This window comes from Alexandromys fortis, unplaced genomic scaffold (assembly GCF_014885135.2).
Source record: "Alexandromys fortis isolate MF-2015 unplaced genomic scaffold, M_Fortis_MF-2015_v1.1 scaffold_282, whole genome shotgun sequence".
Taxonomy (NCBI): domain Eukaryota; kingdom Metazoa; phylum Chordata; class Mammalia; order Rodentia; family Cricetidae; genus Alexandromys; species Alexandromys fortis.
In genome coordinates this window covers 626,937-637,875 of record NW_026068199.1, presented here as the reverse complement: position 1 = coordinate 637,875, position 10,939 = coordinate 626,937, and the positions used below count along the sequence as shown (strand labels likewise).

The window sequence follows — 10,939 nt, the reverse complement described above, 5'->3', positions numbered from 1 at the left end:
GGGAAGAGACAGAAATCTTTAATAATTAATTAATTAAATAAATAAGTAATTAAAAAAAGAAAAGAGAAGAAAAGAAAAAAAATCATCCACCATAATCAAGTTGCTTTATCCCAGAGATTCGGGGATGGTTTAGCGTATGAAAATCTGGCAATGTAATTGACTGTGTAAACAAGCTGAAAAACAAAACAAAACAAAACAAAAGATCATCTCATTAGATGCTGAAAAAGCCTGTGACAAAATCAAGCACCCGTTCATGATAAAAGTCTTGGAGAGAATAGGGATACAAGAAGCATACCTAAATATAATAAAAAGCAAAATACAGCAAGCTGATAGCCAATATCAAATTAAATGGAGAGAAACTCAAAACAATTCCACTAAAATCAGAAATAAGACAGGGCTGTCCACTCTCCATATCTATTCAATATACTACTCAAGGTTCTAGCTAGAGCAAAAGGAGAATTGGACAAGAAAAATTGAAAATTCAACAAACTGAAAAAAAGAAGTCAAAATATAGCTATTTGCAGATGACATGATAGTATATATAAGTGACCCCAAAAATTCTACCAGGGAGTTTCTACAACTGATAAACACCTTCAGTAATGTAGCAGGATACACGATAAAAGATCTGAGAAAGAAATCAGGAAAACAACACCCTTCACAATAGCCACAAACAATATAAAATATATTGGGGTAACTCTATCCAAGCAAATAAAAGGCCTGTATGATAAGAACTTCAAGTCTTTGAAGAAAGAAAGATATCAGAAGATGGAAAAATCTCCCATGCTCATGGATAGCTAGGATTAGCATAGTAAAAATGGCCATCTTACCCAAAGCTATCTACAGATTCAACGTAATCCCCATCATAATTCCAGCACAATTCTTTACAGACCATGAAAGAACAATACTCAGCTTCATATGGAAAAACAAGAAGCCAAGGATAGCTAAAACAATCATGGACAATAAAAGAACTTCTGGAGGCATTACCATCTCTGATCAAGATCTACTACAGAGTTACAGCAATAAACAGGGCACAGTATTGGCATAAAGAACAGACACATTCATCATTGGACTCAAATCAAAGACCCAGACATAAATCCACACAACTATGGACAGCTGAATTTTGACAAAGAAGCCAAAAGTACACAATGGAGAAAAGAAAGCGTCTTCCACAAATGGTGCTGGCACAACTGGAGAGCGGCATGTAGAAGAATGCAAATAGATCCCTGTCTATCATCCTGCACAAAACTCAGGTCCAAGTGGGTCAAAGATGCAACATAAATCCAGTTACATTGAACCTGATAGAAAAGAATGTGGTAAACAGCCTTGAACACATTGGCAGACCATTTCCTAAATATAACACTGGTAGCACGGATTGACAATTAATAAATGGGACCTTATGAAACTGAAAAGTCTCTGTAAGGCAAAGAACACCATCAATAGGACAAAAAGGCAGCCTACAGAATGTGAAAAGATCTTTACCAACCCCATATTGGACAGAGGGCTAATCTCTAAAATGTATAAAGAATTCAAGAAATTAGACATCAAAAAAACAAATAATCCAATTTAAAAATGAGATACAGATCTAAACAGAGAATTCTCAACAGAAGAATCTCAAATGGCTAAGAAACACTTAAAGAAATGTTCAACATTCGTAGCTATCAGGGAAATGCAAATTAAAATGACTCTGAGATCTTACACCTATCAGAATAGGTAAGATCAAAAATACAAGTGACAGATTCTGTTGGAGAGGATACAAAGCAAGGGGAACATGCCTCCATGGTGAAAGTGCGAATGTGCTCGGCTACTTTGGAAATCAATATGGCAGTTTCTCAGGAAACTGGGAATCAATCTACCTCAAGACCCAGCTATATCACTCTTGGGCATATACCAAAGGATGCCCAATCATACCACAAGGACACTTGCTCAGCTATACTTATAGCAGCATTATTCGTAATAGCCAGAACCTGGAAATGGCCTAGATGCCTCTCAACCAAAGAATGGATAAAGAAAATGTAGTACATTTACACATTACACAATGGAGTATTACTCAACTGTAAGAACAATGACATCAGAAAATTTGAAAGCAAATAGATGGAACTAGAAAAAAATCATTCTGAGTGAAGTAACACAGGCCCAGAAAGACAAACATGGTATGTATTCACTCATACTTGGATATTAGCTATAAAGTAAAGATAACCAAGCTACAAACCACAGACCCAGAGAAGCTAGGTAGCAAGGAGGGCTCAAGGGGGATGAATAAATCTCCCTGGGAGTGGGAAATAGAAGATATTTCATGGGAGGATTGAGGAAGGGTGGGGATGGGAACATGAGGGATAAGGATGGGGGGATAGATGGGGAAGTACTGAAAGATAAGAGTGGAAAGGAGGGGCATTCCGGGATCAGGTAGAAACCTGGCATAAGGGTAGCTCCCAGGAATCTACAAGGATGATCCCAGCTAAGAGTCCTAGCAATGGTGGATACGGAGCCTGAACTGGCCATCTCCTGTGAACAGGCACGATTGGGACACCAACCCAGTCACATAGCCCTTGATCTACAGTTTGTCCTGCCTATGGAATGTGCTGGGGTAACGGTGGTGTAGAGGGAGTAGCCAACCAATGACTGGTCCACCCTGAGACCAATTCCAGGAGAGTAGGCCCACCCCGACACTGCCTGGAGTGCCCAGAGACCTAGAATAGAAACAAACATGATTGGAGGGGAAAAAATGTCAATGTAATGATGCCTAACAATATTCTGCCATACTCATGGCTTGGTGCCTAGCCCAGTTGCCATCACAGAGGCTTTATCCAGCAACTGATGAAAACAGAGACAGAGACCCTCAGCCAAACAATAGGCTGAGCTTGGGAAATCCTGCTGAAGAGAGGGTGGAAGGATTACAGGAGCCAGAGTGGTCAAGAACATCACAGGGAAACCCACAGAAACAACTAACCTGGGCTTAAGGAGCTCAGAGTCTGAATTGACAACCAGGGAGCCTGCATGGGACTGATCTAGGTCCTCTACATATATGGGACAGTTGTGTAGCTTGTTCTTCTTGTGGGACTCCTAACAGTGGGAACAGGGACTGTCTCTAATGCTTTGGCTGTCTCTAACTCTTTTGCTAGCTTCTGATATATTATTCTTCATACTGGGTTGCTTTGTCCAGCCTTAATACAAGGGGAGGTGTTTAGTCATACTGCAACTCGATACTCCATGCTTTGTGGACATGAGAGGTCTGCCCTTTCTTGACCAGAAATGGAGGAAGACTGGATGGTGGGGTTGAGGAGAGGTAGGGGACAGGTACTAGGAGGGAAGGAAGAAGGAGAAACTGTGGTCAGGCTGTAAAATAAATAAATTTAAAATAGTAATAATAATAATAATAATAATAAAGACAGAGAGATTGATCTCAGGGCCTTGCACATGCTAGGCAAGTGCTCTGCTGCTGGCCCACATGCCCAGCCCTTCCAGGTGCTCTACTAATGAGCCAAACCCCAGCCCTTTGCTGGAGGATTCTAGGCAAACACATTATCACTTCTAAACCATTTCTCCAGCCCTTTTTTGTTCCTTTAAGTTTGATTTTTTTATGTGTATAGATATTTTACTATACATATATCTTGTACATGCCTGATGCCCAGAAGAGGCCAAAAGAAGGGAATAGGATCTTTTAGACTGGAGGTACAGTTGTGAGCTGCATGTGGGTGGTAGAAATTGAACCTGGATCCTCTACAAGAACAGTAAGTACTCTTAACCACCAATCCATCTCTCCAGTCTGAAATTTTAAATCTTCTCAAATATGAGCAAAAATAGTCATCTGTAGATAGCAGCTACCACACTTGACAATGAATCCTGGGAGCTGAGCACTGGGTGAGGATGTGGGAGTGTGAAGACACATCAGCAGAGATGGCTGAGAAGGAACAGTCTAGGAGGACCATGACACCAGGAAGGTGTTCTAAAGGAGGACCCACAGGGTCAAATGTGCCAAGCCGTGGAGCTGAGAAGAGCTGGGAGGACTTGGCCTTACAGAGCTCTGCACGTAAGATTGTTCCTGTGTCAGTGAAACACAGCAAGTAGGCTACTGGCTGCAGGGCTCACACCCTGCCTGTTCATGGTGTGATACCAGTGCCCAGCAGGAGTTTGCTACAGTGAACTCTAGCTCAGGCCTCCTGCAGCCTCCTGATGCTGCTGCTACCATGGGAGTCGGAGTTCAGAGAAACAGCAAGTCAGCTCTGTGCTGCTTCCTTCCGGCTGTCTTCCTTCCAACTGTCCTGTCCACTTACATGGAGCAAACACTATGTCCTACTCCTTACCCCAGTCCTAGGGCCAGCTCTTCTCTCCAAGACCCAATTCCATTTCTCCATTTATTGCATTCCGAGCCCTTAGCTTCAGCTTTGTTCCCGTGCCTTGTTAAGGCCAGGAAGACTAGAGATGGTACACAGGGTGAAAGGTGGTGGGAACATGTGGGAGCAGAGGTGCTGAGCCCACAGAGCATGCACAATGGTACCTGCGCTCCTGCTGGAGTCTCCGGGTTATCCTTTGCACCTGATGCAGCCTGTTCAGGACTCGCTCATTCACCTGCAGGAAGGCAGAAGAAATGCAATGGTTTGAATGAGAAATGTCCTCAAAGGCTCTGGCATTTGAGTACTTGGTTCCCAGTTGTTGGCACTATTTGGGGAGGTCTAGGAGGTGTGGCCATACTAGAGGAAGTACATCACTGGGGGGCAGGCTCTGAGGCTTCAAAAGCCTCACACCATTCCCAGCGCTGTTTCTCTGCTTCATGCTTGCTGTTCAAGATGTGAGCCCTCAGCTTCCTGATGCCTTTGCTCTACCATTTCTACCTGAACCCTCGGGAACCCTAAGCCAAAACAAACTCTTCCTTAAGCCTTGGCCATGACATTTTATCACAGCAACAGAAAAGTGACTAAGTCAGACACCCAGACCAAGGGATTCCATCTACTCCCCGGTTCACTCACTCAGGGTTTCTAATGTCATGCCTTCCACGTACCTGGCTCAATGGAGACATGCTGAGGCCCAAGGCCCTACTTAATTTATTCCTTTCTCCTCCCCCCTCATCTTCACCCAGTGCCAAGAGCTGGTGTAGCATGAATCAATACAAACCCAGAGACAGAAACTGGGGTTCAACCTGAAGATCAGAAAACCAAAACAGTCAGCCACTGGCTCTTACCTCTACCTCAGTCTGAAATGGTGATCCTGACTCCAGGAATCTCAGAATGAGACTGGGTGTGAGAGCTGTCTCTAGGCTGGGATCAAAGGCGTGTACCACTACTGCCCAGTTTCTATGGCTACTGGGATAAAGGTGTGTGTCACCACTGCCTCGTCTGTAAGGCTGATCAGTGCAACTGTTTTACTCTCTACAAGCTTCATTTATGAAAATACAAATGAAATATTGCTACAGGCTGGCATCCACCTTACTCCCAGAGCATACTCCAGGTCTAGGGGTCTTCTTTCCACATTGTCTCTCTTCTATTTTGGTTCACATTTCCCCCAGTCAATTTTCAGTTAAAATGTCACCTACTTAGGCCTCCCACCAAATTGTGCCACCACTTCCCCAGTTATCACACCAGAACCCTGGCCACACATTCACTGTTTGTCTGTCTATCTGTCTATACCCTGGCCACACATTCACTGTCTGACTGTCTATCTGTCTATACCCTGGCCACACCTTCACTGTCCGTCTGTCTGTCTGTCTGTCTATACCCTGGCCACACATTCACTGTCTGTCTATCTGTCTGTCTGTCTATCTATCTATCTACCTATCTATCGCTATGTAGTCATGTTGGCCTGAACTCGCAGAGCCCTGCCTCCCCTTTATTATTTATTTATTTATTTATTGGTTTTTCAAGACAGCGCTTCTCTGTGTGGCTCTGGCTGTCTTAAAAACTCTCTCTGTAAACCAGGCTGGTCTTGAACTCACAGACATCCACCTGCCTCTGCCTCCCAAGTGCTGGGATGAAAGTCGTGGGCCACCACCACTTGACTCCTTTACTTTTCCTTTCTTTTAAATAATTTTTATTTAAATTTTATTTTATATGCATTGGTGTGAAGGTGTCAGATCCCCAGGAAGTGGAGCTACAAACAGTTGTGAGCTGCCATGTGTGTGCTGGGAATTGAACCTGGGTCTTCAGAAAGAATAGCCAGTGCTCTTAACTGTTGAGTCATCTCTGCAGTCCTCCCCTTTACTTTTTTTTTAATATTTATTTATTAATTATGTATACAATATTCTGTTTTGCGTGTATGCCTGCAGGCCAGAAGAGGGCACCAGTCCTCATTACAGATGGTTGTGAGCCACCATGTGTGTGCTGGGAATTGAACTCAGGACCTTTGGAAGAGCAGGCAATGCTCTTAACCGCTGAGCCATCTCTCCAGCCCCCTTTACTTTTTCTTACACCTACATCTTCTTTACTTGTTTTGCTTACTGTCTGTCTCCCTACCCACAACATAAGCTCCCCAGTGACAGCAATGTGCCTGTGTCCCCCAGGCCTTAATAGTGCCTGTCTGGTACTTTGCTGAATGAAAGTACACAACATTTCACTTTGGGTCTGAAATACACTTAGTTACTGTTCTATTGCTGTGAAGAGACACTATGACTAAAGCAAAATTTTTTTATATTTATTTATTTATGATGTATATAATATTCTGTCTGTGTGTATGCCTGCTGGCCAGAAGAGGGCACCAGACCTCGTTACAGATGGTTGTGAGCCACCATGTGGTTGCTGGGAATTGAACTCAGGACCTTTAGAAGAGCAGGCAATGCTCTTAACCTCTGAGCCATCTCTCCAGCCCCTAAAGCAAATTTTTTAAAAGAAAGCATTTAATTGGGGCTTGCTTATAGTTTTAGAGGGTTAATCTATGATCATCATGGTGGGAAGCAGACAGGCACAACTCTGGAGCAGTAGCTGATCTACAGGCGCAGGGAAAAGAGACCGGGCTTGACATGGACTTTTGAAACCTCAGAGCCCACCCCTAGAAATGAACCTCCTCCAACAAGGTTACACCTCATAATCCTTCCCAAATAGTTGACTAACTGGGGACCAAGCATGCCAACATACAAGGGCCACTCTCACACCCACCACACTCTCACGGGCTCAAGCTTTCAGCTGTTGGTGGGAGGCTTGGGAAAGTTCAGAAAGCATATCTGCCTAGCAGAAATCAATTATTAGTGCTGGGCCTCTCAATGGTATACCCAGTCTGCGGTTCCTGCCTACACAAACTGAGGAGTTCTACCGAGCATCCTTGCCACAATGCACTGGAATCATAAGCCAAAATAAATCTTTCCTCCCTTAATTTGCTTCTGTTGGGTGCTGGGGTTACAGAAACATAAAAGTCATTAATACAAGCCCCAAAGTATTTGTCAGACACCAACAGTCTACATGTCAGGTATTAGACCAGAAGATGGCCACTGTAATAAGGCCATCAGAAGACCTTTAAGCCAACACCTGAATGATAAGTAGGAGACAAATGAGCAACAAGTCAGGAAGAAAACATTTCAGGATCAGGGAACATCCCCTGAAGTTTCTGAAGACCCCAGCCTAGACATGGAAGGAAAGGGATGTAACTCAGACAAAGAGAGCATAGGACATGGGCTGAAGTATATTTCTTTTGGTCAGAAAGACCCGCAGTTTCCTGGCTCTGCCACTCATCAGCTGTGTGGATTCTACAAATTACTCAACCTGAGCTTTGGGTTTTTGCATATGGAATCTATTCTTAGTGGGGTGGATTAAGATGGAGGCTTAGTGGATGGAGCAACAGTTCAACGGTTCAAAGTGCTTACTTGTGTATGTGGGTATGTGGAGGGTGCTGGAGAGATGGCTCATTGACTAAAAGCACTAGCTTTTCTTCCAGAAGACCCATATCCAATTCACAGCACCCACATAGTGGCTAACAGCCATTTGTAACTCTGATTCCAAGGGATCCAATGCCTCAGTCCAGGCTTTGTGGGTACTAAGCATGCACAACATGATGCACAGATATACATGCAGGCAAAATACTCGTAAAGAGTTTATATATGTGTCTATAATATACGTACACATATTTATATATTGGTTTATGAGTATTTTAGATATACTAGGATATATATGAGAAAAAACCATAGATAATGTACAATGTACTTGTTGCTGTCTCAGAAAACCAGATTTTAGATCCCAGAACCCACACTAGGTAGCTCATAACGCCCTACACCTTTAGCTCCAAGACATCCAATGGCCCTTCCATCTACACTTTGTACCAACCTGCTAAACAGCATTTGGAATCTCTTCCCAATCTCCTGGTTCCCCACAAGAATACATCGTTCTTATGGGTTATCACCCCTAACCCCAAAGATTTGTTGGAATCCTAACCCAGTACTTCAGGAAGTAAACATTTTGAAAACAGGGTTACTCTCAGAGCCAGCCAACAGAGGTCAATGGGATGGTGCCTAATCTGACTACTGTCCTTATAAAAAGGAGAAACTGAGACATTGACCCCACACACTGGGATAATCTATGAGAAGATGGAAAACAAGAAATCGGGTGATATACTTCTGCCTATCAGAGATTACCAGCAACTGTTGAATCTTCCTCAGCCCTCAGAAACCCTGCTAACACCTTGACCACGTCTCTAAAACTGTCAGGGACTGAATATTTTGTTCCACTACCAGTTTGTGATACTTGAGCACAGCAGTCAGCCAGAGCACACTTGACACAATCATCAGTAGAGCCTGATAAGCGTTCAGACCTGCCCGCCCCCCACTGCCCCCCCTCCCCCTGCCAGCTCCCATTCATACAAAAGAGAAAATTCCAAATTTCTTGCCTGGTGTTCCTGGCTAACTAAGACCTACACTATGTCCATTAATCCTCCCCACTTCTTACCAAGGAGATGAACTGAATGGCTCACATGATGAGTTCATCTGACATACAGGTTTCAGGGATGGGGGGAAGAAGGATCCAAGAAGGTTTAAGAGGCAGAGCAGGCCGGTTGCTGGCAGCACACGCCTTTAATCCCAGCACTCAGGGGGCATGGGCAGGTGGATCTCTGTGCGTTTGAGGCCAGCCTGGTCTACAGAGTTAGTCAGGACAGGCTCCAAAGCTACACAGAAAAAAAAACCTGTCTCAAACAAAACAGAACAACAACAACAAAAGAGGCAGAGCAGATGAACCTGGAGGTGCCTCAGGTGAGAGGCAGGGGATCCTTCTACCTTGCTGAGGTGAGTGGACTATGCGAGAGTCACCTGCGACACACCAGAAGGCAAATCAAGTGCCCGATGCTGTGATGGCTATTTAGTTTTTCAGCTTCACAAGATCTAAACACCTAAGAGACAAGACTCTATGCTTATCTGTGGGATTCTTTAGATTGGTTTAATTGAGGTAGGACGATCCACTCTAGATGTGGACTGCACCATTCCATGGACTGGATTATGGAACTTAATAAAGAGGAAAAGTCAAGATGAGTACCAGTATTCCCCCCCTCCTCTCTCTCTCTCTCTCTCTCTCTCTCTCTCTCTGTCTCTCTCTCTCTCCTTCCAGACTATGAACGCAACATGACCAGCTCTTCTATCCTCTTGCTACCATGCCTTCCCTGCCACGATGTAGCCTCAAACTGTAAGCCAGAGGAAGCCCTTCCTCAAGTTGCTTTTGTCAGGTACTTTGTCATCACAACAAGAAAAGTAATGAATATATATGTTCTGGAAGAGAGCACTCAGGGTGCCTGCCAGAGTTCGACCCACATGGATCTGTTCATTTGTTTCAGTACAAGAGGACACGGAAAGAGAAGGAAACTAGGAAGAGGAGGAGGAGCCAGTTTAGGTCAGAGGACCCCCAAATGGGAATCCACACTCACCTACCTGCTCGATCTCCCGGCAGCGCCGACCTAGAGCCTGGTACTTTCTTCTATTTAGTTCCCGTTGGCGACGCCTGCGACCCCGGGCTGCCTCTTCCTCTTCATCCCGTTCCCGGAGTTCTGAACCACCGAGACCACCGGACACAAACTCCACTTCTGTCTCTAGCTCACTCTCCAGGATGTGGCCACCAAACAAGGGAGGCAGAGCCAGCTCTGAGCCTGGTGGCGCTGAGAACTCTTCAAAGCCCACGGCTGTCATGGTCCTGTAGGGCCGATAGGTTTCAGGAACCGTGCTTTCGGGCTCTCCAGTCCCTCCTCAGACGCTTGGGTCCAAGTCCCAGCCTTTCTCCCTCACACTCAGGGGTCCAGGCCCCAGTCCCGCTCCCAAACACTCAGGTATCAGACCCCTAGCCTCCTTCCTCACAAGCAGGAGTCCAGACCCTACCCTTCCTCCCTCACACCAAGGGGTCCAGGCCCCAACAACCCTCCTCCCTAAGACCTAGGAATCAGACCCTATACCCTCCTCTCTCAGTCCCTGAAGCCCATGCTCTCCTTGCTCTCAGATCCACGATAGCCCACAAACTCCTAATCTTCTACCCTAGGATGCTCCAGCACAGCCCCAGCACCCCAAAAAAAGATTCTAAAAGAAAGCAATTGCACAAACTACAATCTCCCACCCTCTTTGAGATCGCTTGGGTCGACCGTTTCATATCATGCAGCCGTGTTTTCGGGTTTCTCACAAAGGTCAGCTACTTACCCCTCTCTCTGTTCCAGCTCCATTTCTCGGGTCAGGAGACACCTCAAGCCTCAGATAGGAGGAGCCGTGCACAAAACTACCTGTCCCATCAGGCCTTGCGACACATGAAAGCTTACTGGCTTCTGGGAATTATAGTTTCCTACCCCCACCTTAGTTTGCACCCGACTCCGAATTGCAGCTAGAAGCCCTTGGTTTATTCTCTAGCGCCTCCACCGATCGTCTACGTCGTCACCGTCTTTATTCCTGTCTCGTCGCGTTGTCACAGAGCCAGAGCGATTCTCTACTTAACAGGCTCAACCCACAACATCGCACAAACTCGTCGTCTCACTTCCCGGTTCTCCCGGCTGCCGTCCAGCT

The 10,939-nt window shown here is 45.2% G+C and overlaps 1 protein-coding gene across 2 annotated transcripts in view; it reads right to left on the bottom strand.

The window, feature by feature from the left end:
- Positions 1-10,930, bottom strand: part of Tfpt (TCF3 fusion partner) — a 16,417-nt gene extending 5,487 nt beyond the window's left edge. The window contains exons 1-3 of one of the 2 annotated variants that reach the window (XM_050129847.1): positions 10,583-10,930; positions 9,830-10,088; positions 4,496-4,566 (exon numbers count right to left, since the gene is read on the bottom strand). In XM_050129847.1, coding sequence (XP_049985804.1) covers positions 4,496-4,566; positions 9,830-10,088; positions 10,583-10,605 — 353 coding nt within the window. In that variant the 5' untranslated portion in view covers positions 10,606-10,930. The remainder of the gene's footprint in view (positions 1-4,495; positions 4,567-9,829; positions 10,089-10,582) is intronic. The other variant, XM_050129846.1, reaches the window with a different exon arrangement.
- Between the last annotated feature and the right edge of the window lie 9 nt (positions 10,931-10,939).